Here is a 25,865-nt window from a genome sequence, read left to right on the forward strand (position 1 = left end):
CATACCTAGACTAGCACTGGACCATGGAGAACAGGGCCAGGAGGCTGAAATCTCTCCCGTGACACTTCCTGTGGGCCAGGGCACAGACAAGTGCCCAAGGGGTGGTGCAGTCACAAGCGGCAGGCCTAAGGCTGCCTTAAGGCTGCAGTAAAAGTACATGATGGTCAGCAATAAACCAGACATCCAGCCCCTGGATCTTCCATGGGACACATGTCACAGCAGGACAGAGCTGGGCTCAGCTTCAAACAGGAGGGGTCGGCTGCAGATTAAAGGGCCCAGTGTAGCTCTCCTTCTGCCTTTTGACTCCAAAGACTAGCCCATCCTGTTCCTGAGGGAGAGGCCCCAGATAACAGTGCATACAGCATGTGGATGTTTTCAAAACAATCATCTGGGGCCTTATAAAAGCCATAGTAGCAGTAAGTCCCCAGCCAAATCATGCTCCCTTTCTCCTCAGCAGCCAGTCCCAGGCCAGACCCAGGCCAGACCACAAACAGGAATCTGTGAACCTGATGCGCGACCCAGAGGGAAGAAGGGCAAAGAGCAAACAGAGCCATCAGGGATGTAAACCTGGCTGTGCAGCTCCCTGAGGAGCCCGGACACTGTGTGCCATGGATCTGCCCACTAGGGCGTGGCCAGATGGAAAAAATAAAACCCAATCACAGAAGCTCCAGTATTCATTTAGTCCATCACACCGTGAGTTCCTTGAGGAAAGGAATCAACTCTTCCTGCTGTGCCTGACACCTAACGCAGTGCCTGGGACAAGGCAGATGTACGGAATTTTTAGAGGCAGTTTCCCATAGTGGTTAAGATATCGGTTCCCAATTTACAACTACTAGGGTTCAAACAGCAGTTCCTCCACTTTCGTGGGTCTTAACCTCTTTGAGCCTCAGTTTCCTCCTCTGGAAAATGGAAGTAATTATGCCTACCTTATAGGGCTGATATGAAAATTGAAGACACCAATGTCAAACACCTAGTAGGGTATTTAACGCACCCATGGTAGGTTAATAAATGGGTACTGATTTCAATGATTATAATACATGGTACTATGTATTATAGTGAGGTATATACTATGTATGTATAGCTGTGAGGTCTTGAGAAATGAAATGCCTGTGTCATGTGACAGTCTATTTTGGGGGAAACAGTGCATTCGTTAAGTAAAAAAAATCAATGCCATGTGCAATATCCCATATTATAGAGGACAGTATGGTTTATTTTGCAGACACTGCATGGGGCTGGGGAGAGGGGAGGAAGGCAGAACAAATCCATGAAGGTTTTGTTGTCCTTTCACGGGACAACAAAATGCACTTTCTGGCACAGTTAGGATGTGTAGTGCAAGAACTGGCAGAAGTAGACTATTTGCTAGTCATGGGTGGCAATGACGTCAGTCAGTAAACCAGCCATACCTGTTTAGGGCCCAGTGAGCCCTCAGCTGAAATTGACAAGGAGGTAGGTATTGCATGGAAGGAATGCGGGTCTGGAAATCTAAAACAGTGGTCTGGAACCCAAAACCCTCCATTTCTCACTGTGTGACCCTGCACACAATAGTATCACTGAGCCTCTCCCCTAAAATGAGGACAGTCTTACCCTCAGTGAATTATCAGGAGGACTAAATGAAATGTGGGTAAAGTACCTACTGCAGTTCCTGCCACAGAGTTGGTGCTTAATTAATAGCAGTATATGATAACTATAGAACAACTGTTTCTTAATCTAGTTGTAGGGGCTGTGTATCAACTGTGGTAAAGTGGCTCTGCTGCGGATATTGATCACTTTCCAAGAAAGTTCACGAAGGAGGTGTCTTCAGTTGACAAAGTGTATTAGAGAAATGTGCCAGGCTCCAGGAAGGAAGCCCCAGAGGACCCAGAGATGTTCTGCCAAGCTGAAGATGAGCCACAGCAAACTGAGGGCACTCCCCAGCCTTGACCTACCAAGCAAGAAATGTTTACATCTGTTTTGAGACAGCCCAGAAAAGTAGCCACTGGGTGTTGCTGAAATCAGCAAGAGCTGAGGGGGTGGGGGCTGTTGCAAGAGATTTGTAACTAACAAAGGTTCTCAAGTTTTTGTGAAAGGTTCATATTTTTTAGAATGAGACTAGATTCAAGGCTATGTCTATAATAATATCACTCTTGTGCAATTTGCTTCCAATTGGCCTTCCTGAATAAATGAGAGGAATCACAAGAATGGTAGATAACCAGGGTATAGAGCAGAAGCTAGGTCTTGTGTATGAACTTCACTGGCCTTGTATCTCAACTTGGGGGGGAAGAGGTAGGTTGGGGACAGCTGGCTTAAATAATAAGTGCCAAACACGGTGACAATAGTAAGTACAATTTACCAAGTATTTTAATATTTCCCAGGCACCATTCTAAGGAGACTTAATGTGCATTGACTCATTTAATCCTCATGACAATCCTACAGAGTAGGTACTGTTACTTTCATTTTATAGGTGAGCAGAGTGAGGCCCCCAATCCAAAACAACTTGCCAAGGCTACATAGCTAATGAAGTAAAGGAGTTGGAATAAAATGCAAATGAATACTAAATGAACAGAATAAGTGTAATACTGTCATAATTATCTGCCACCAAAAGGAAAAATGGTATCTTATAAATGTCCTATTTCAAAGACTCTAGATTTTGCAAATCAAAAGAAATTCACGGTCAGCCCTCGCTATACACTCTGACCCCAAGGGAAGGGCCAAAGGGTGGGCAGAAGCAGATTTCCCAGGGGCACCCAGGGGAGGCTACATTCTGCTCTTCCCAATACTCTGGGCTGACCAAGAGTCAGTAGAATACAAGTTCCGAAAGGAACAATGAACTTAGCTTTGATTATTGCCATTAACAACCCATTGCCATTATTCACTAAGCATTTGCTGTGTTTGGGCACTGTGCTGATCACTTCACACACATCACCACTTGTGTAATGTAGTCCTTGACTCCCCTAAGTGGCCCGACTCTTGTCCCCATTTTACAGATATGGAAACTGAGGCTTTCCCACCGTAGGAAGAAAGCAGTAGAGCCACTGCTCCTATGGCTTCTGCCTCTCTACCACTTACTTGTCAGTAATGTTGGGCACCTTGGCAACCTCAATAAATGTCAATATCCTCACCCATAAAATGGGGAAAATGATTCCTGCCCTGCCTACCTAACAGGATGGCTGTGGAGAACAAATCATGTATAGTACTGGTGAAAGCACTTTAAAAACTGCAAAATGCTGAGCAAAGTAAGAAATCATTAGTCTTATTAATTACAAACAGTGACACCTGATCCAGCAAGCACTTTGCTAATATGACTTTGTTGCCTCTTTTCTCCTGGGAATTTGGGAATAATTCAAAGTCTGCAGCCAGGGCACTCTTTTCTCCAAGTCCCAGGCATCTGAGAGTTGGAAAGTGGCAGTTCGCTCTGGGAGAAGAGGGAGAAAACAAAGATGTTTGCATTCTACTTGTATTTCTCTTCAGGAACACAATCCTGGCTGAGATTCCAGCACACTCAACCCTCAAACAACATTCAACACATATTTATTGAGCATCTACAAAGTGCCAAGCACGTGATCCAAGACAATGGATTCACGTGGCTCCTAGGGTAGAGGTTGTAGTTTGGGGGTTGGGAAATTAAAGGAGGAAGGAACAGCAACGAGAAGGGAGCAGAGTGGCTACAGTCCTTGGAGCTTTGCAGGTTTTACATCAGACTTCCAGCTTCTTTTCAGAGAAGTGAGGGAGGGCAGCACAGAAGAATGAGCTCTGAGCACTGCAATTTGAGTCAAAGTGCTTAATCTGAGCTCTAGTTCCGCCTCTCTTCAGCCTCATAACCCCCAGCAATCAATTTACTTTCCTCCCCATCAACTTTCCCATATGTAAAATGGCTAGAAATGTTCCCATAGGTAAAACAAGGACAATCGAATGAGAGGACTGGGTCTAGCAAGGTGCCTAAAGACGCTCAATAATAAACTCATTTTAAAAATGAAAACCATGGGTTCTCTTCTTCCTGTCTGGTGAAGATAAACTGTCCAAGGGCCCAAAAGCTCAGGTTCTGAGATCAGACACTTGGGTTCCAGTCCTGGCTCTGTTGTTTACAAGCTACATGGCCTTAGGCAGGAGACATTACCTTTCTAGGGCTCAGTTTCTTCATCTGTAAAAAGGTGATAATAGTGTCCACCCATAGGATGGTCGTGAGGATTAGCCAAGATCCTGCACGTGATGCTCCCGGCACATGGTGAACACCAAGTAAAGGTGAGCTACTGCCAACTGTATCTCTTCCAGCCCTAAAAACAACGAAACTCTGAGTCCTCTAAGATCTAGGCTGCTGGGTGACTGGCTGGCTGCCTGGGCTTGGGCTCTGGTGCCAGCCTCCCTGAGGACACAGGTACAAATGCGGAGCCGTCCTCGTCCCCCCACCCCACACCCTGCAGAAGGTGCTCCAGCCCCTTTCCTGACAATAAGGGACACTAGTTGAGGGGCTGGCATGGTCAGAGGTATGGGTGCACACTGTGCTTGGTCCTTCTACCTTGTGAGCTCAGAAAGCAAGGGGCAGGACCTTGTCCCCAACAGAGAGAAGCATGTGGTTTTGAGCAGCAAACTCACCATGTCACTGTCACTACTTGCCTTTGACTCAAGCCTACATGCTCCCATCTGAACCACAGTCCTGCATCTCTCACATGCAAAAGCTAAAAAGGAAATTGGTGCCTACCCCACTCACCCCAAGTTAAGACAGAGTTAACATTCTCTGGGAGCCAGATGAGTTATAACAACACAGAGCTGCTTTGCTTCACTTGAAGCCCCATCCATCCATCCATCCATCCATTCATCCATCCATTCATCCATCCATCCATCCATTCATCCATCCATCCATCCATCCATCCATCCATTCATCCATCCATCCATCCAGTCTTCTTTCCCAGCCATCAACCACCTAGTTAGAAACCCAGAAGCAAGCCAAATTCTGACTGACCAGATAAGATGTCGCAGAATCCACCCAGCCAACCTCCTATACTTCCCTCTCTGGAGGGTCCCTCAGGCTTCACTGTGAGCCATCTGATCTTTCTCTGGGCACAATTCTAACAATCCCAGTCATCTGTTTCCTCAGGAAATCGGACAGGCTGATATTTGAGCCCAATAGATGGAATCTCAAGTGACCACTACGATCAGGTGTCACTTCACACCCATAAGGATGGCTATTATCAAAAGCAAACCAAACAAAATAAAAACCAGAAGATAACAAGTATTATTGGTGAGGATGCGAGAAATTGGAACCCTTGTCCACTGCTGGCGGAAATGTACCATGATACAGTCACTAAGGAAAACAGCACGGCAATTCCTCAAAAAATTATACGTAGAATTCATATATGATCCAGCGATTCTGCTTCTGGATATATACACAAAAGAACTGAAAGCAGGGACTCCCAACAGATTTGTACACCCATGTTCCCAGGAGCATTACTCACAGTTGCCAAAAGGTAGAAGCAGCCCAAGTGTCACTGACAGATGAGTGAACAAAATGTGGTACCGACATACACTGGAAAATTATTCAGCCTTAAAAAGGAAGGGAATTCTGACACATGGTACAACATAGAAGAACCTTGAAGATATTGTGCTAAGTGAAATAAGCCTAACCCAAAAATTCAAATACTGCATCATTCTACTTCTACGAGGTACTTAGAGTAGTCAAATTCATAAGAGACAGAGGGCAGAGTGGCAGCTGCCAGGGGATGGGGGAGAGAAGAATGAGGAGTTTGTGTTTAATGGGTACAGAGTTTCAGCTGGGGAAGATGAAAAAGTTGTCGAGCTGAATGGTGGTGATGGATGTATAACAATGCAAATGTTCTTAATGTACAGAACCATCTACTAGAAAGTAGTTAACATGGTAAATTTTATGTTACGTATATTTAAGCACATTTTATATGGGGAAATGAAAAAAAGGAGTGACTGCTGCCAGGGAGAAGACAGATTATAGGTGGAAACATGAACCCCAAAAGGACAGTGGCTGGACACCATTTAGTTTGGGGCCCACTGCCCTCTAGTCTCAGAAGCCCAGAGGCCTCACACTGATCAGGCAGGACATTGTTCTCACTCAGAGCCCAGAACAGGAATCAAGAGCCTCCCTGCACCAATGGTGCTTGGGACCCTGAGGAAGGCCAGGCTCTCCCTTAGCAATTTCCTTCTGCCTGTCACCAGTTCACCCCTCTTCTTTCAGAGATAAAGGCTTTTGACAGAAAGAAGCTTTTGTGGTTCCCACCTCCACCAAGCAGGTGCTTTGTACATACAGGTATGAACTCAACACCCCTGAGTCGCAAAGAGGAGGTTATTCATGCTCAGTGTATTTTGCTTGGAAGCCTATCATCCATTTCAGAAAGATTCCCATCCAAAAATAGTTTTTAAACATTTCTTTTATAGTTTTGCTCTTTGAAAAAAGAGTAAGCTTCAATGATCTGGTGGGGAAAATCACTGGCCATGGTTTTTGTGTGTAAAAATCCTGTGGCTAGGAGAATAGAAACTTTATGAGTTCACGAAACCTCTTTTTATCCAGGATCTCACTTGATTCTTAAAACCTCTCTGGGAGGTGGGTAGGGTAGCAGTCATCCCATTGTACAAATGGGGAAACTGAGGCTCAGAGAGATCAAAGCCGCACACATAATTAGGAAGAAGCAGAGAACCAACGCTCTATTTCCCATCAATGCCAGATGAGGATCTGGGTTGGGATCTCATATTTGAGTAGACCATGCAGTCATGAAACCAATTTTCAAAACAGTGTTCGTTTATTTTATCCCCATAACATCTTTCTGAAGTAAACTGCAAATAATTATCATTTTTTAAAATAGAAGATCAACTGAGCACAAAACAAATGACTTGCCCAAGATCACCACTTAAGAAAGGGCCAGATTAGACTTCCTCCCTTTTGAATACACTTGACCTTGAGCACTTCCCTACAATGCCTTGACCCCAACACACTGAAAACTTAAAGGAGCCCATGCAGTTTTTATATAGCCTGCACCACGTTTCTGTGAACTCGGCAGGGAGCAGATATACCTTTATTCTCTTTTTAATAGCTGGAAAAGAAAAAGAGGTTAAAGAAAACTTTAAGTTCCTTTCAGCTCTAAAATTCTATGATTCTAAAAATTCCTCAGCAAGTTACTTGGCAGAGAGAGGCCTGGAATCCACATCACCCGCCTTCCTGCTTCCCAGTCTGTTAGACCACCCCATCCCTGCCCTTTGAGTTAATGACTACAAATACCATGTGTATCTGAGAGAGGGGTCCACAGTCAGATGCATTAAATGACATAAAATGTCAAGAAAGTGACACTGCCTGGTTAGGACCCTAATAGGGGACTTCACTCTGCTCTGCTGCCATAGCCCCTGTATCTCCTAGCAAGAGGCTCCCAAATCACAGGGAATTATATGCCAGGTATTTGAGACCTTACCCAGGCCTGGGATGACAGAGAAGCCAGTCCCAGGAACAGAATAGCACTGTGAGGCTGCAGCCTAAGTCCCCTTATTAGATGCATGCCCTAACACCTACGAGATGAGAGAGCAGTCAGGTCTGCTCATTCCTGCTTTTCTACAGACCTTCCCAACACTGTTAGGGATACACTGGTTTCATTCGACAAAGACTTATCAGGCACCTCTGTATGCCAGGCACTGCTCTATGTATCAGGGGGCAAACAAATAAAAATCCCTGACCACATGCGGTAGGAGAGGCAGCCAATGTCAGATGATGGTAACTGCCATGGAGAAAAATAAAACAGGGAAGGGGGCGGGGGGGGGGGGCGGATAATGCTGACAGCAGGTAGTACAGGGAAGGGGATCGATTTATAAAAGGCTGGCCTGAGAGGGCTTGACTGAGGAGGAATGTGGAGGAGGCGAGGGAGGGAGGGCCCCGTTCAGGTACCAGGGGGTGTGGAACAGGGGCTGAAGAGCAAGAGATGGCTTAGGAAAGGTAAGCTGGTGAAAATTGTATCGTGTTTTGTAGGCCAACACAAGGGCTGGGGATGAAACGGGGAGCACAGGAGCAACAAAAGCTGACTTACGGTTTTGCAGCACCACTCTCGCTGCTACGATGAAAACGGTCTGTCAGGAGACAAGGGAGGAAGCAGGAAGGTCAGTTAAGAGACTGACAGGAGCTTAGAGCAGGGCCAAAGTGTGCGGATGATGGGACTCAGGTTCTGGGTATATTTAAGGCAAAGTCAACAGGACCTATTGATTAAATGGATGTGGGGCTGAGGCAAAGGGGAGGAGTCAGGGGTGTGTTTTTGGGGTAGTGTTTTGGGGGCCTGGGCAACGGAAGGATGAAATAAATCACCATGAGCTGAGCTGGGAAGACTTTGGGAAGAGCAGGAGTGGGGGGTGCGGGTTCATTTTGTCTCGGACGTGTTAAACTGAGAAGCCTGTCAGACATCCAATGTGTTGACCACCAGCAAAATATACAAGGCTAGAGCTGAAAAGGACGGGCTGAAATTATAAATGTGTGAGTCACCAGCATATATAGTAATACATAACCGTATGTATGATCATACAGGATTTCCATGTATGATCACATGGAATTTGTATGACTATAGGTTTATTTTCTCCCTCCGCCCCTAAACTGTAAGCTTCATGTGGCCAAAAACCATGTCTGTTCACAGCCAGCAAGGTGCCTGGCACTCAGTAAATATTTACTGAGCAAATGGAGAAGTTGCCCAATTACTCCCTCAAGAATAGCCACAGCAGCCCACACAATGAGAAGCAGACTCTCTTGCAACCACAGTGCCAAGCCCAACCAGCTCAAAACAGGGCCCTGGGTCTGTCCACACCGGGCTTGAGATTCCAGAATGTAAGCGGATATGCCTGGCACATCACAGAGTCAGATATTTGGGTTTCAGCCCTGCCACATTCTCAAAGGGTAGAACTGGGCAAGAGACTTGCCTGTTCTACCACCTCTATTTCTCCCTGGGGTGGCTGGGGGAGGGGCTGCCTTACCCACTTCAGGGGCAGAGATATTGATCTACCCTGGGTATATATATGTGGTGGTGGGAGCACCCCACATGAGTAAATCTTCAAGTATTCTCTGAAGAGTGCAAGGACCACCCAGCACCTGGAGGGGGAACCTAGACTTTCGGGGGATGCATTATGAGTAACAGTTAAAAACTAAATAGCTAATGCAAGATGGCCTGACCAATGGGCATTATGTCTCTGTTCTACCTAACAAGTGACTAGGAAGCCAGAACTAAGGCCAAAGGATGACATAACAAGGCCTGAAATTTCCACCCAATAAAGGTTGGGTTGGACTAGAACTCAGGTTGTAGCTCTCTGTTGATGATTTTTCCCCATTACACCAGTGGCAAAGGAAAGGTAAGAGTCACCAAGGGAGTTGAGGAGTTTTAGGCATTAGTGTTACAACATCAAACTATGTCTTTGTCAAAGGGTAAGCTGCAGATGTTACAGGAATGCCAGGTGCATGCTGTGAAGTTAAGAAGGATTCCTTCCCTCATACCAAACTTGTCATCCTACAGAGTTCCCCTTGGCTTTGGACTTTATGAATAGCTTTATTCACAGAGAGACCTGCAGAATCAAAAAAAATGATACACTAGCAGGTAAAAAAAAAAATGCAGATAGATACTTCAGTAAAATGTTTACATGAAAAATCTAGATGACAGGATACAGTCGGGTTAACATTCTAAAGTCAACAAATATTTGAGTGGCTCCTCTGTACAAGTCACTGTGCTGGGTGCTGAGTGTGTGTGCATGTGTGTATGTATATGGCTACATGAGTGAGTGTGAGAGACAGACACACAAGGATAAGACAGAACCCAGGTCTTCAAGGCTTGCAATGTAGTTTCTGATATAAGACTATAAACATCAAAGAAATGACTAATAATATGGAGTAGGTAATTGTTAAGTGGCATAATGTGTCTGCAGGAGTTCTCAGAAGGGGGGGGGTTAGAATTGTCAGGCAAGGTGCTTCTAGAAAGATAGGGGATTTGAGGCAAACCTCAAAAGGAAGAAAGGTTCTTGATAAGAAGGGAGAAATGGCAATGAGCAAACAGCGTGGCTTTAATGTCCAGGGAAGACAAAGAAATCACACCTTAAAAGAAAGGACCAGATCAAACTGAAAAGCCTTGAAAGTTAAAGTTCTTACAGAAGTGGAAAGATGCAAAAAGACTACTAAACAGGGGTGCCTGGCTGACTCAGTCAGTAGAGCATGCAACTCTTGATCTTGGGCTTGTGAGTTTGAGTCCCACGTTGGACGTAGGATTTATTTTAAAAAATAGTTTCTGTTAAAAAAATTTTTTCTAAACATAGCATTATAGGGTTCAGAACAGGTTAATTTAACAAACATCTTCTGGGAGGGACCACAGTGTGCAGGCATGGGATGAATGACTGAAGATTAACTTGCCCTTGGTGGGGAACTAACTTCAGCCTGGGAGGTGGGTTGGACTTCAGAGGAGAAGAGAGTGAAGCAGAGTGGAAGGGACAGGTTAGAATGACTTGCCAAGGAAGAACCAGCAGGTTCCAGCGGATGACTGACTAGGAGGCGGAGAAAGTCAGCAGAGACATCTCCAAAGTATGAAGTTGGACAACCGCAAGAATGGAAGAGTAAAGGGAAGCTTGCTGAAGGGAGAGATGCAGAGCTTGGTTTTGGAAGTGTTGAATCCAAAGGATAACTACATCAGTGTGTCCAGTGGGCATTTACAGGTATGAATCTGGAGTTTGACAGATAATAGTTGAAGATACAGTGTAGGGGTCTTCCCAGTGGAAAGAGTTGTGGGACTGTGTACAATTTCTCTGGGAGGGAGTATGAGAGAAAGAACAGAATGCCAAACTGCACCATGGTGCACCCACACCTAGGAGGTGATGTGATGGTGAGCAGGAGTGATCAGAGAAAAAAACCAGGATAGTCTAATGCCAAGAAGGGAAGGGGGGGGGGGGGTAGTTTCAAGTATGAGAGGGATGTCACCAGTGAAAAATGCTACAAAATCAATTATGTGGCCTGAGCACATAAATAATAAATATTCGCTGAATAAGTGAAAGAGAGAAAGAAAGGAAGGAAGAAAGAAAGAAAGAAAGAAAGCCAGCCAGCCCTTGGGTTTGAGAATCAATTTTTCTCAATCAGAATGGACAAGGCTGCCAACAGGATTTCAATGTTAGATTTTACCCTATGACCCCCACCCCCATAAAAACACGTTTCTTCTTCCAGAAGTCATCCTGTCCACCACACAGACATCCTTCTCTGCTTCCCCCACGTTTCCCCTCATCTTCCTTCCCAGTTCCCACAACCCAAGCAACACACCTTCCGTGTCAAAGGAGACAGGAAATTCCAACTAGAGTTTCCACTTCATTAATGACTATACTATGCCTGTGGCTCCTCTTACAAAAAGAGATATGTGGCAACTGGGTGGAACAGGCGACTGCTTTCTAGCCCCAGCTGCACTGCTAACTAGCTGTGGGACTTTGGACCAGTTCTTCAACCTCTCTGGATCAGGGCTTCTACACAGACAGGAGGAGGTAAGTCTACCTGGACTTCAGACAAGTTTTGAAGGTCCCTTTCAACTCTAAAGTATACGATTTTTATCATTCTCAGAAGGTCCTTGCAACACTCTCAGAGAAGGAAGTGAGTACAAGACCCGGGGAAACGAACGCCAGACCTCTTCCCAGGGCGAAGAGCCAGGATAGGAGGAGTGTACCAAGAAAGTGAGAAGGCGCTGCCCAGCCCTCGCGGATCACCAGGGAGCAGATCCCATCCCCAAGGCTGGGAAGGATCCCAACAAACCCGAGCGCAATTCTCACCCCACACCCCACCTTTTCTAGACTCCCAGACAGCCGGGAAGCTCTAAAAAGCCCTGCGGGAAAAATAAAGATTTCTTTCCCAGAGTCCTGCGCTGCTTTTGCCAGTTGGATTCCGGCAGACACGATTTGCAGCCCGATAATGACACAGACAGTCTTTGGAAGAGCGACAGTTCTCGCTCGCTCCGAGTTCTGGGGACGACTGGCCGCCCGCGCAGTGCCCCGACGGGCCAGCCTCCGACCCCGACCCAGCTGCCAGGCCAGCGGCGCCCCCGTCCGGGGTCCCCCTCCCCTCCGCGGCCCCGCTGCGGTCTGCAAACATTTCCTGCCCCCGCCCCCACCCTCACTCGGAGCTTCCCAGTTGGAGCGAGTTGGGCTCGCAGCCGGGTCAGCACTCGCAGTTGCCCCAACTCGGCTCCCCCGGCTACCAGGGCTGGGGAGGGGGCTCCCGTCTGGCTCCGGAGCAGACATCGGGGAAACCCAGGCGTCAGGAGCCGTGGGAGGTCGTTTAGGAAGCCCAGAACTCGAGCGAGGAGGGGGACAACTGGCGAGGCGCCCGTGGCCCTGCTCCTTTCCTCGTCGTTACCTGCTCGCTTGCGGGGGTGTCCCGGGGCGGCCGGCCTCTCCCGGCGCTGTCTCCCCACGCAGTTGCCCATGCTGGCTCTTCAGCCGGGCCCCATGCACCGGAGGCGGCGGACTTGTCTGCTGCTCTGCGATCCTGCCCGGACGGCGGCGTCCCGGGTCAACGGCTCCTGCCTCCCGGCATCGGGCGCTCCCCGATCTCCCCCCGGGGGCGCGCTCTGCCCGGGCGCCGGCTTCGCCACAAACTTTGCGGGCGACGGGAGAGAGGGAGGTGGCCGATTCCCCAGCACAGTCCCAGGTGGCCGGGCCAGGGGGGCCCGCGACGGTGCCCGGCCGGAGACCAGCTCCGATGGAGGGGCGGAGAGAGGGGGCGGGCACCGCCGCAGCTACTCCCTGCTCGCTCGGAGCTCCCAGTAGGGGCCGGCCCCCCGGAGCCTGTCACTCACCTGCCTAACCCCGCCCTAGCCCGGCCCCGCTCCCTGCCGCCCGCTCGCGGTGCCCGCGCCTCCGCCGCCGCCCGCCCCAGGTGTGCATGTGACCGACGGCACCGCCCCCTCGGACCGGGCCTGATTTTCTCATTGGCTTCCCCCAGGGTGTGTACCGCCCCTCGGCCCCACCCAGCCAGGTGCCCGCCCCGCCGCCCGTCTCCCCGGGAGCCGGGCCGGAAATTATTCGCCCTCAATGGCCCCCGGCTGCGTGCCCAGCAGCCGCCTTCCCTCCCCGCGCCACCGCCCCGTCTCCAAGCCCCGCCCCTCGGGGAGGAACCGTCCCATCCCTCCCTGGAACTGCCTGGCCAGGAGCCGGCAGGCACGTGATCCAGGGAGCGCCCCGCCTCTTTAACCTTCCAAAGGCGATTGGCTCAGGAGGCGCGTGCGCTCAGAGGCCCATCCCGTGCCACCGCCCACTTCCCCTCCCACGGTCTCTGGTTCGCGTCATGGCCGCCGCCACCGCTCTGGAGGCGGTGGCGCCTACGGGCGCCCTGTGGGGCCTCGTGCAAGACTTCGTCATGGGTCAGCAGGAGGGCCCGGCTGACCAAGTAGCTGCAGGTACGGCAGACGGCGCCGCGCGGCTCCCGCATGGGGCCGACAGGAGGGAGCGGCCTCAGCATAGGCGCCGGGCGGGAAGGGAGTGAGGGACAGCGGTGACTTTGAGAGATTGGTCTGGGGCTGGTTGTAAGCACCGCGTGTTTAAGAACCGTAACAAATTGAGAGTCTTGCGTCTTCTTTAAAGCGCCTTTACGCCCCTCATCTTAGTAATCACCCTGTGCGCGAACTGGGGTTACAGAGTCATTACCGATTCACAGATGAGGGAACTGAAGCACAGAGAGGACAAGAGACTGGCACATCAGGCGGGTGGGGCAGCAGGGACTCAGACCTAGGTTTTCCAGTTCAGAATCTGCTGCTCCCGCCGCGAAAGCACGTTGTTTCGCGGAGGTTGACGTGAGAAGCAGCATCTTCCGCGGCACCAGCTCCAGTCGCGTGGCATGTTGGGAGTGGCCGCGCGGCGCTATCTCTGACTGGCTGTGATAGGAGAGAGGAGGGGAGAAGCCGCTCTGGGGGGAGTTTGAGATGTTCCGCGAAGCCTCCTTAAGACTTTCCCTCCGTTTCTTGGGAAAGTTCTTGATTAATTTGCTTCGTGAGTTTTTTATGTAGTGTTTGTTTTTATCTTTTCCCCAGATCTCCGGTTTCCTGCTTTTGGCCAGTTCAGGAACTCTTAGTTCTCACAACATATCTAAGATTTGCTTAAAACAAATTCCAGATGTCCTTGGAAGTCGGAGACTTCACTTTCAGAAAAAGGAAAAACAAAAAAAACCTAAAGAGTTGTTGAGTGTCAGGAGGTCTTCAGACTTGTTTAAGTAATAGAATACAAAGTAATCTGAACACAGATGAGTTTTGTCTTACTTTTAGAAATTTTGCATGCTTGGGGAAAAATAAAAGACAACACTTCTCTTGAACACGGAACGTACTAACTTTTAACGTATGTGAGAAATGAAAAAAGTGAATTGTGAGAGAGTATATTACTTTGGTCCTTAGCAGTTACACTTTCATTCAGTCATCCCACCATTATTGAACACATACTGTTCTCCAAACAGGATACAAAGAAATGGGTATTTAAATCCAGATTAGACTGGTTCTGTGCCCACCAGGAACTTATACTGTGGTAGGAGAGATAACCATGCAAACAGAGAGTATACCACACCAGAAAATAAGGGCTTTGTGGGTTATGTGCATGCCAGCAAGGAAGCATCAAGGAGCAAATGCTTGATGCTGCCATTCCAACAATTTTAACTTCTTACAGCTTCACGAAGCATAGTGTGTTATCAATGCCATTTCCCTCTGTGTTTTTTAGTATGAAAAATTTCAAACATACAGCAGAGAATTTCATAACAGACACACCTACACGCAACACCTCAACTACCATTAACATTTTAATATAACTTGCTTTGTCACACATCTTTCCGTCTATTTAAATTGCAGATATCCTTCTAAATACTTCCTCCTAAATACTTTGGTAGGCATATTATTAACTAGAGTTTGTTTACAGTTTATTTTGGTGTACAATTCATCTCCAGTGAACTGTAAAATCTTAAGTGTTTAACATTCACTGATAATGCATACACCCTCCCCCTACTGTTACATCAGTGTCATTTGTGACTATTCTTTCACATTTATACCGTATGAACACAATAATTTTGGACTTTTCAAGTTCAGAACACACTTGAGAATACAGCATGAATAAGGACTGCCAAGTTTTTATATTTTATATGTGTATATATGTATTTATGTGTGTATATATATATGTGTGTGTGTATATATATATGTGTATATATATAAAGAGAGAGAGAGCACACGAGCAAGAGAGAAAGGCAGAGGGAGTGAGAGTCTTAAGCGGGCTCCACACTTGGCATGGGGCCTGACACCGAGTTTGATGCCACTACCCTGGGATCATGACCTGAGCTGAAATCAAGAGTTGGATGCTCAACCGATTGAGCCACCCAGATGCCCCTAAAATTTATATTTTTTATGCTTTAAAAAAATGGCCTTAACTATTATGTACTTTAAATGTAACTCAGCTCTACTAAGACTGTAACACTAGCCCTGTTGTAATTTAGCCCTACTGACTAGGAAAGGAGGTTGATAGTAACAGATAAGTTTGAAAAGGTTTGGTGGGGTTGGATTATGCATAACCTTGGATTCCAGGCAGAGGGATTTGAATGACCTATTGTAGGTAATACAACTCATCGTAGATCCTTGAGCAGGGGAGTCATATAATGAAGGCAAATTTGAGAAGGATTAAATTGGTATTCTCAATCTGAGATCACAGCCCTGGTTAATGTTGTTGAAGGCTGACAGGGTTTTGAAACCTTCCCAAAATTAGATGTGCTTTCTAATCCAGCCTGAGTCTAGTTTTGTTAGCACTAAAGAGACCAGCTTTCTGTTCAGCCACTCACAGCAGCAGCCTGTTCCATGACACCCTATGATCACAAAGACAGCTACCATCAACTTTGTTTTGCACCTTTGCAGTGAAGTTCCTGATGAAAGTAGGTGGCAGAGAAATGAACCGGTAGGTTAAGGCTTAAAGACTTCTTATGCTAGCATTCAAAGGTTGTACTACTTGGCCCCAGCCCTTACTCTTACCACTCCTCCTGGACCTTTGGTGCCTGGCAGCCACCTGGATTTGCTATTCCCTGAATGCTTTCCTTCCCAGTTCCTTTCACTAGCTCCATCTGATCAAAGTTAGACCTCGGATTCAAGGTCGGCTTCAGTGCTTACTGCCTGCCCCGCAAGCATTTCCTGATTACTCCAGCCAGACATCATCTCACATTTCAAAATCTTTGTGGTATTTATTTCTCAGACACTCATTTATTAGCAGTTATTAGCAGACTTGTGTAGTAGCTGTTTCTGTATATATTTCCACGTCCTATCCTATACCTACCACCCAAGTCTCCTGGAGACTAGCATAACTAAGTATGCAGTAAAAAACTGTGTAAGTGAATGGAATGAGAGATGTTGAAGGAAGAATCTGTGGAATTTGAGGCCTAACTAGTTACAGTTGAAGGAGAGTGAGGACTCTATGATGACCCCAAGCTTTTGAGCCTGAGGATGAACAAAGGAGAAGTCCTTTGTTCAAAAATGGAGGTTGGAAAGGAAGCTGATTTTGAAGTGTGTTATGGATATAAATTTTCTTCCTTTCAGTTATTTGGATTTTCTTTCTTTTCAGTCTTTTTGTATTGTATTTTCCCACTTTTGTGGGAGACCACTATTCCTGAAACCAAAAGATTGTTAAACAACAGTAAAACAGTTCTGAGAAATGTCTATGGCATCCTCAGCTTGATTGAAACTGAGTCCTGATTGGGATTTTTCTCTCTACTGCTCCTTCACATCCTTCCCCCTTCCTCCATTGGTTGCTCCTCCAGATTCTCAAGAGGCTGCAACTCCATCAGACAGAGGTCTGATTGTACATTCTGTCAGTCTCATATAAATACTCCTTTGATGACTGCTCAGTGCTCCATATGAACTGGTGCCCTGCTGAGGGAAGTGTGGGTAGTTCGGAGGTGCTAGTAGGTCCATTTTTAGAGAGTAAGTCTTGGACACATTGGAAAAACTTAAGCCTACTTAATGTAGGGAAAAGAACTTAACATTTGTTTTTCCTTAATGCCAGTGAGACTACCTTTAGGAAAATTAGCCCCTTAATAGCTTTTCTTTTATCCCAGGAGTCCGAGTGCATGATTAATGATACTTCCGGATTCAGGTAGTGTTCGTTTGGGAAAACTTACAATGTTAAAACATTAGTGATGGGTTCATAAACCCAGGAATTTTACTCCTTTCTTATGCTAACTCAGTCTCTGTTTATATCACTATGGCAACACTGAGCGTGTTACACTGTGATTGTTTTTTTTTTAATTCTTTTTTTTTTTTTTTTTTTTTTTAACGTTCATCTACCTCCAAGACAGAGAGAGACAGAGCATGAACGGGGGAGGGTCAGAGAGAGAGGGAGACACAGAATCCGAAACAGGCTCCAGGCTCCGAGCTGTCAGCACAGAGCCCAACGCGGGGCCCAAACCCACGGATGTGAGATCATGACCTGAGCCAAAGTTGGACGCCCAACCCACCGAGCCACCCAGGCGCCCCTCACTGTGATTGTTTTAAAGGTCTTTCTGCCCCAACAAGACTGTGGACTCCTTAAAAGCTCCCTGTCTCTTTTTCTGTCTCCAGCCCTAACCCCAGTACCTGATTTGTAATAGGTGCTTAATAAATATTGAATAAATAAAACAAGCACACATGACAATTTTGTTAAAGAATTGTGGAGAAACATGAAAGGGAGTAATTTGAGCTGGATCTTGAAGGGTTGAATTTTTTTTTTTTTTTTTTTTTAATTTTTTTTTCAACGTTTTTTATTTATTTTTGGGACAGAGAGAGACATAGCATGAACGGGGGAGGGGCAGAGAGAGAGGGAGACACAGAATCAGAAACAGGCTCCAGGCTCTGAGCCATCAGCCCAGAGCCCGACGCGGGGCTCGAACTCATGGACCGTGAGATCATGACCTGGCTGAAGTCGGACGCTTAACCGACTGCGCCACCCAGGCGCCCCTTGAAGGGTTGAATTTTGACAGGAAGGAGGCATTTCAAACCAAGGGAATATTTACAGGATTAAGGATATGGAAGAGCTTGATAAATTGGGACATGTGAGTGAATGATAGGAGTCATGATTAAAGGTGAGGCTAGAGGGGCTTCGAGGGCTAAAGTGTGAAGGACATCAAGCCAAGGAGTCAGGTCTTAGGCAGTAAGGAGCAAAAGAGACTGGTGGGCAGGGAAGTAATTCTGCATTTTAGGGAGGTAATTCTAGATAGAGTGTGGATGGATTAAATGGCTTTTTTTAAGGGGCACCTGGGTTGCTCATTCGGTTAAGTGTCCGACTCTAGTTTCGGCTCAGGTCCTGATCTCTGGGTTCGTGTAATCAAGCCCATGTCTGGCTCTGTGCTGACAGCATGGAGCCTGCTTGGGATTCTCTCTTTACCTTTCTCTGCTCCTGCTCCCCCCCCCCCCACCCCCACCCCCGGTCCCCTGCTAGCACTCTTTCTCTCAAAATAAGTACGTAAACATTTTTGTAAGGCTTTTTATTTTTTTAAAGTTTACTCATTCTGAGAGAGAGAGTGCGCAAGTGGTAAGGGGCAGAGAGAGAAAGAGAGAGAATCCCAAGCAGGCTCCAGGCTGCCAGCTCAGAGCCCAGTGTGGCACTTGAACCCATGAACCGGGAGATCATGACCTGAGCTGAAACCAGGAGTTGACACTTAACCAACTGAGCCACCCAGGTGCCCTTAGGAAAGGGCTTTTAAGAAAATTGAGGTAACCTCTTTAACCATTTTAAGTGTACAATTAATTGACTTTTAGTACATTCACAATGTTCTGCAATCATTGCAACTATCTAAAAATTCTAGAACATTTTCAGCACACCAAAAAGTGGAGGACTGTTTTGAAGGTTGTCTCTATATAGTCTGGTTAAAGGAATGGAAAGGAAGAGTCTTATTTAAAAGACATTTCTGAGGTAGACTCGACAAAACTAGAATAAAATGTTAGGCTTAGTTATGTTTGTGAAAACACCCTCAAAATACTGATTCTAGCTTTTTGCCACTGTACTCACCATTTTCCTTACTCTTATTTCTTATTGTATAATAGCTGTAAAGCTTATATAAGTAACATCTTTTCATCTTTTCTAATTTTGTATTAGTTTTATACTTCACGTTTCTTTATGTTTGTGCTGCATTAATTCAAGATAAGATCCTTGTGAAAAGTATGAAGACCAAAGGGCTCTGCCAGGAGAGTTCACCCATAACTGGAATTCAAGGAATCACATGCCAATGGGTGTCTATTTGTAATTGTAAAACAGCCAGTTTCATAATGCTGTATACTCATGGTGAAGAAGTCTTTTTTATTTATGAAACTTGAGGCAACCTATAGGAGAGGGAATTGACTGGTAAGGGGCATGAGGGAACTTTGTCCATTGCTGGAAATATTCCACATCTTGATTGGGATGTTGGTTACTCAAGGTATACTTTTGCTTAAACTCATCAAATTATACTGTTAATATCTGTACATTTTGCTGTATATAAATTAGACCCTTTTTTTAAATGAAAAAAATTAGAGGCAACTGAATGGGGCTTATTAGGCAGGTCTCTGTCTTATAGCACTTCAGGTATTTCCAACGTTAGACCATAGCCCAGCATTCCCAGGGGACTTTGATTTTCTTGCTGAAGAAGAATGATGGTTCAGTGATGGTCTTTGCTAGTAACAGTAATCAGTCCTCTAGAGCGTCCTGTGCACAAATGCTCCCTCTGTGGCCACCACTGAAATTAGTGTTTAGATGGGGTTTTTAGCAGAGTTACCTGGTCTTTGACCAAGAGGTTCCAAAAAGGTACTCTTTTCCACCTTCCCAAACTGTGTAATACTCTTTTATAGTGTATAACCCAGAAATGAGTATCTCTGTTCACTTCAGTGTTGCCATTAAGGAATGAGGTACAGAGCCTAACTGTCAGTTCCTTGGTCTGTCCTGTTAGTCTGGCTGCTGTCCCTTCCCCCACCCTACAGCCTGGACATTTTTTCACTTGGCTCTTTCTCAGGAACAGGGGCAGCAGCTGGGCCTTCCACATCCTGGCACGAGTAGGGCTAAGAGTGCCTGATGTCTAAATTGGTGCCAGTCACGAGCTATGAATCCTGACTAGAGGGCTCCTTTTCTCAGGCATTTTGGACTTCTTACTCTAGGACCAGAGTGAGCCTTTATCTAGTTCTACTCACCCCTGTTGCTGAGACCACAAATTTAAGGGGAACTGGAAGTTTAGGAGTTTACTCAAGCCGCTTTTTCACTCTCGCTAAAGTCTAGTGTTGGTGAATGCTAACCTATTAGGTCTGACATTTAGAGGTAGGTGGGTTGGAGACCCAGAACAGGCTGCTGCAAGTAATTTCCTGATGGAGCTAGAACTCCTCTGTGGTAACCAAACCCTTAGGAAGATTGCTAAGATTTTACTCTCTGTTTCTTCCTTGAGAATATATCCTAAGAAGCTTCTGGTAGATCTGTGTGAATTACTATTGTGCTGTTAGAAATGTATTTTTAAAATAAGTAATATATTGACATGGTACAACATTTAAAAGGTACAAAAGGATACATGGAGAAAAACCTCCCTTCCATCTCAAGATAGAATGTAGACAGTGAGGGGTGCCTGGGTGGCTCAGTCGGTTAAGCGTCCGACTTTGGCTCAGGTCATGATCTCACGGTTCGTGAGTTTGAGCCCCGCGTTGGGCTCTGTGCTGACAGCTCAGAGCCTGGAGCCTGTTTCACATTCTGTGTCTCCCTCTCTCTCCCTGCTCATGCTGTGTCTCTCTCTGTCTCAATAATAAATAAACATTAAAAAAAATTTTTTTTTAAATAAAAAAAAAAGAATGTAGACAGTGACAAATGAATCTACTGTATTACTAGTGTATGATGTGTCCTCACTAAAGGGAGGAGGGAGCTGATCTAAGTGATTTGGTAAAACAGTATTTTGTCTGGAGACTAAAGACAGAATTGTCCAGGGGTGCCTGGGTGGCTCAGTTGGTTAAGTATCCAACTCTTGGTTTTGGTTCAGGTCATGATCTCATGGTTTGTGGGTTCAAGACCTGTGTCAGGCTCTGGGCTGACAGTGTGGAGCCTGCTTGGGATTCTTTATATCTGCCCCTCTCCTGCTCACGTTCTCTCTCAAAATAAATAAACTTAAAAAAAAAAAAGACAAAACTGTACATAAACACACTTGGCTTTTATAAATCTGTTTCTCACAGAAGTTGACAATTTGGAAAGTAATTTGTAGCTATACTAGGATTGAAAAAATAATAAGTGGTAGATAATGGGAACCAGATTTCTCACTGTCAGAGAAACAAATTACAAACAACAAGGAGAGAGGCTAGAATGGACCCTGTGGTCCTGGATTATAGCTGGAGACTTTAACATGACCTTATATTTAGGTGTTTTTCTTTTTAAGTTCGTTTATTTATTTTGAGAGAGACCGAGACAGCACAATGGGGGAGGGGCAGGGAGAAGGAGAGAGAGAGACTCCCAAGCAGGCTCCACACCATCAGTGCAGAGCCTGATGTGGGGCTCGAACTCATGAACCATGAAATCATGATCTGAGCCAAAACCAACAGTCAGAGGCTTAACTGACTAAGCCACCCAGGTGCCCCATGTTTAGTTTGATATATACAGATAGAAAAATAATTAAAGATATACATGTACATATATATATGGGTTAATACGTACATATGTGTTTCCCAGCTCTCCTTGGGACATCTGTGTCTCCCAGCTAAGTGGGGCCTAGGAGCAGTGGTATCCCAATAGCAGCAAGCACAGCTATACCCAGATCTTGGTTGGTAATAGCATTCTCCAGTAAAAAGAATCAGGGTTTCTCGGAGAAAAGGCTGATTCTAGGGCTCGGATAGAGAAATTACAGGATGAGCCTATAGTATTTTGTAGTGCTAAAAAAGAAAGTACTTAAAAAGTGAAACGATGTGGTGCCTGGCTGGCTCAGTTGGTAAAGCATATGACTTTTTTTTTTTTAATTTATTTTTATTCCTTATTTATTTTTGAGAGAGAGACAGAGTGTATCAGGGAGGAACAGAGAGAGAGAGAGGGAGACACAGAATCTGAAGCAGGCTCCAGGCTCTGAGCTGTCAGCACAGAGTCCGATGCAGGGCTCAAACTTACAAATCGCAAGTTCATGACCTGAGACAAAGTTGGACGCTCTACTGACTGAGCCACCCAGGCGCCCCCCACCCTTTTTTTTAATGTTTATTTATTTTTGAACGACAGAGAGAGAGAGAGAATGCAGAGGAGGGGCAGAGGGAGAGGAAGACAGGATCTGAAGCAGGCTCTGTGCTGTCAGAACAGAGCCTGATGTGGGGCTCTAACTCACCAACCATGAGGTCATGACCTAAGCTGGCCTGAGTATCAAGAGTTGGATACTTAACCAACTGAGCCACCCAAGCACCCCCAGGAGCATGTGACTCTTGATCTTGAGGTCATGAGTTCAAGCCCCACACTAGGTATAGAGATGACTTAAAACAGGGGCACCTGATGGCTTAGTCGGTGAAGTGTGAAACTCTTGATCTTGGAGTTGTGAGTTCATACCCCACGCTGGGTGTAGAGATTTCTTAAAATCGTTAAGGGGTGCCTGCATGGGTCAGTTGGCTAAGCACCTGACTCTTGGTGTTGGCTCAGGTCATGATCTAACAGTTTAAGGCTCTGCGCTGAAGGTGCAGAGCCTGCTTAGGATTCTCTCCTGCTCTCTCTGCCCCTCCCCTGCTTGTGCTCTCTCTCTCTCTCTCTCTCAGAAATAAATATATTAAATAAATAAATAAATAAAATTTAAAAACCAATAATGAGCTGGCTGTGCTCTAATAAAACTTTATAAAAAATAAATAAATGGGGTGCCTGGGTGGCTCAGTCAGTTGGTTAAGTATCCACTCTTGATCTCCCTTCAGGTCATGCCCTCACGATTGATAAGATAGAGCCCCACATCTGGCTCTATGCTGACAGCGCAGATCCTGCTTGGGATTCTCCCTCTCTGCCCCTCTCCTGTTCATGCCCTCCCTCCCCCGGCTCAAAATAACTAAATAAACTTTAAAAAATAAATGGATGGGGGCGCCTGGGTGGCTCAGTTGGTTGGGCGTCCGACTTCAGCTCAGGTCATGATCTCGCGGTCCGTGAGTTGGAGCCCCGCGTCGGGCTCCGTGCCAACAGCTCAGAGCCTGGAGCCTGTTTCGGATTCCGTGTCTCCCTCTCTCTCTGACCTTCCCCCGTTCATGCTCTGTCTCTCTCTGTCTCAAAAATAAATAAACGTTAAAAAAATAATAAAAAATAAATGGATGGATGGATGGATGGATGGGACAAGTCAAAAAGACAGGAGCCAATCTAAAAAAGCTCCCTGCAGCCAAAGATAGAACAACTTGAACAGCAAAATAACCTAGTATTGGATTATAACCTGAAGTGTAAAATAAATGTACATGAGTCTATGCTGCTGTAAAATAAATGACTGAATAAATAAAGGGGAAAGAAGAAATGAATCTTCCTTACAGAACAATTCCATATAATATAGATAGGTCGATAGATATATTCCTTTCTAGGAAGTGGAGGTTAATCTCTGCCTCCCCCTTGAATCTTCTAAAGAAGATAGTATGGGAAAGGAAAAATAGTACTTCTGTAGTTCACAGAGCTGGCTGATATTACCTTCGACAAGTAATTTGAGCATCCAACTTCGGCTCAGGTTGTGATCTCACAGTTTGTGACTTCAAGCCCCACGTCAAGCTCTGCACTGACAGCTTGGAGCCTGGAACCTGCTTTGGATTCTGTGTCTCCCTCTCTCTCTGTCCCTCCCCTGCTCGCTCTGTCTCCCTCAAAAATAAATAAACATTAAAAAATAATAATAATGAAATAAAATAAAATCACCAATAATAAATAAGTCATATTGATACCTTGTGCCCCTGGTATGATTGATATGATATGATGAGAAGGATACTTCGCCTCTGTGCTATTCTTCTCAAAACCCATGACCCCAGTCTAAGCAATAGGAAAACATCAAACCCCAAATTGGGGGACATTCTATAAAGTGCTTTAGGATATCGAGGTCCTTAAGGACAAGACTGAGAAACTTTCACAGACCAGAGGAGACCAAGGATTCATGATGGCTAATTGCAATGTGGTATCCTTAATTGGATCCTGAAACAGAAAAATGACATTAGTGGAAAAACTGGTAAAATCTAAATACAGTCTAGAGTTTAATAGTAATACATTAATGCTAATCTCTAACTCTAAAATTATTTCACAATAAAACATCTTTTTTTTTTTTTTTTTTAAGTCTACCTCTCAACCCCCTAGCCATCCAGTGTCCTTCCTTGGAGACAACCAATATTAGTTCCTTTTATCTTCTGGAGAAATAAATAAATGCAAATAGAAACAACCTTCCTTCCCCTTAAAAACAATGCTGTGCACTTAGTATTGTATATATTATTTTTGTACATTGTCTGGATTTTAGATCATGTCCCATTATCAGCGTGTGTGTGTGTGTATGTGTGTAGTATGCACTATTTTTTACTTTTACAAGGATATAGGATAAATTTTGAGAAGATTCACTGAATTAAAACATATATACACTTGTAATTTTTATTAAACATATTGTCAAATTGCCTTCCATAAAGGGGTTGTACCAATTTATACTCCACTTGTAATGTGTAAGAGTGCCTATTTCTGCATACCATCACCAAACATAGGTGTGTTACAAAGTTATTTTTTATTTTTACCAATCTAGTATGTTAAAAATAAGACTTTCATATAGTTTAATTTGTATTTCTGTTGTGAATATGAGTATCTTCTGTAGAATGCCTGTTCATTCTTTTGGTTTTGCCCATGTTAAAAAAAAATTTGTTTAATGTGCATTTATTTATTGTTGAGGGAGAGGGACAGAGCAGGAGTGGGGGAGGGGCAGAGAGAGAAGGAGACACAGAATCTGAAACAGGCTCCAGGCTCTGAGCTGTCAGCACAAGGCCTGACAAGGGGGTTAGAACTCACAAACTGTGAGATAATGGCCTAAGGCAAAGTCGGATGCTTAATCGACTGAGCCACCCAGGTGCCCCAAGGTATTGCCCATTTTTAAATCGGTTGTTGATCTTTTTCTCATTGATTTGTAGGAGCTTTATGCGTTGGTTAAAAAAAGCCCTATGTTGTAAGAATTACAAATATGTTTTTCTAGTTTGTCTTTTTTTTTTTTTTTATTTTTTAATGTTTATTTTTGAGAGAGAGACAGAGCATGAGTGGGAGAGGAGCAGAGGGAGAGGGAGACACAGAATCCAAAGCAGGCTCCAGGCTCTGAGCTGTCAGCACAGAGCCCAATGTGGGGCTTGAACCCATGAACCATGGGGCTCGAACCCATGAACCGTGAGATCGTGACCTGAGCTGAAGTTGGACACTTAACCGACTGAGCCACCCAGGCGCCCCTCTAGTTTGTCTTAATGATGTTTTTTGTTTGTTTTTGTCCTGCAGAAAATCCAATTTTTTAATGTAGCTGATTTTAACCAATCTTTTTTTCAAATGTTTATGTATTTTGAGAGAGCACAAGCATGGGAGTGGGAGGGGCAGAGAGAAGGAGAGAGAAGGAGAATCCCAAGCAAGCTCCACACTGTCATTGCAGACAGTGAATTCACAACCTGTGAGATCATGACCTAAGCCAAAATCAAGAGTCAGATGCTTAACCCACTGAGCTATCCACCCAGGTGCCCATAACCAGTCTTTTTTTTTTTTTTTTTTTTTTTCCAATGGCTTCTGATAATGTTAGTTTATACTTAGGAATTTTCTCATGTCTTTTTCTTTAATCCATTTGAAAAGTTTACTTTGATGAAAGATTCAAAGTCAAGACTTTTTTTCCCAAATATTAACCCAATCATTCCATCACTGTTTATTGAGTAGTCTAGTTTTCCCATTAATTGAAATTTTAAAAATAATCATCTCATATGCATTTGTATTTC

General features: G+C 45.3%; 2 protein-coding genes across 4 annotated transcripts in view; one reads left to right on the top strand and one right to left on the bottom strand.

Annotated features, from left to right (window-relative positions):
* UBTD1 (ubiquitin domain containing 1) overlaps positions 1-12,965 on the bottom strand; it is a 52,180-nt gene extending 39,215 nt beyond the window's left edge. Inside the window, exon 1 of the mRNA XM_060641862.3 lies at positions 12,329-12,965. Within this exon, the coding sequence (XP_060497845.1) occupies positions 12,329-12,398 (70 nt within the window). The 5' untranslated portion in view covers positions 12,399-12,965. The remainder of the gene's footprint in view (positions 1-12,328) is intronic.
* A 170-nt stretch (positions 12,966-13,135) lies between these two features.
* The window catches only part of MMS19 (MMS19 cytosolic iron-sulfur assembly component), a 34,331-nt gene continuing 21,601 nt past the window's right edge, over positions 13,136-25,865 (top strand). For all 3 annotated transcript variants that reach the window (XM_060641838.3, XM_060641840.3, XM_060641839.3), the window contains exon 1: positions 13,136-13,370. In XM_060641838.3, coding sequence (XP_060497821.1) covers positions 13,259-13,370 — 112 coding nt within the window. In that variant the 5' untranslated portion in view covers positions 13,136-13,258. The remainder of the gene's footprint in view (positions 13,371-25,865) is intronic.

The sequence above is a fragment of the Panthera onca genome, chromosome D2 (assembly GCF_046562875.1).
Source record: "Panthera onca isolate mPanOnc1 chromosome D2, mPanOnc1 haplotype 2, whole genome shotgun sequence".
In the NCBI taxonomy this organism is placed as follows: Eukaryota; Metazoa; Chordata; class Mammalia; order Carnivora; family Felidae; genus Panthera; species Panthera onca.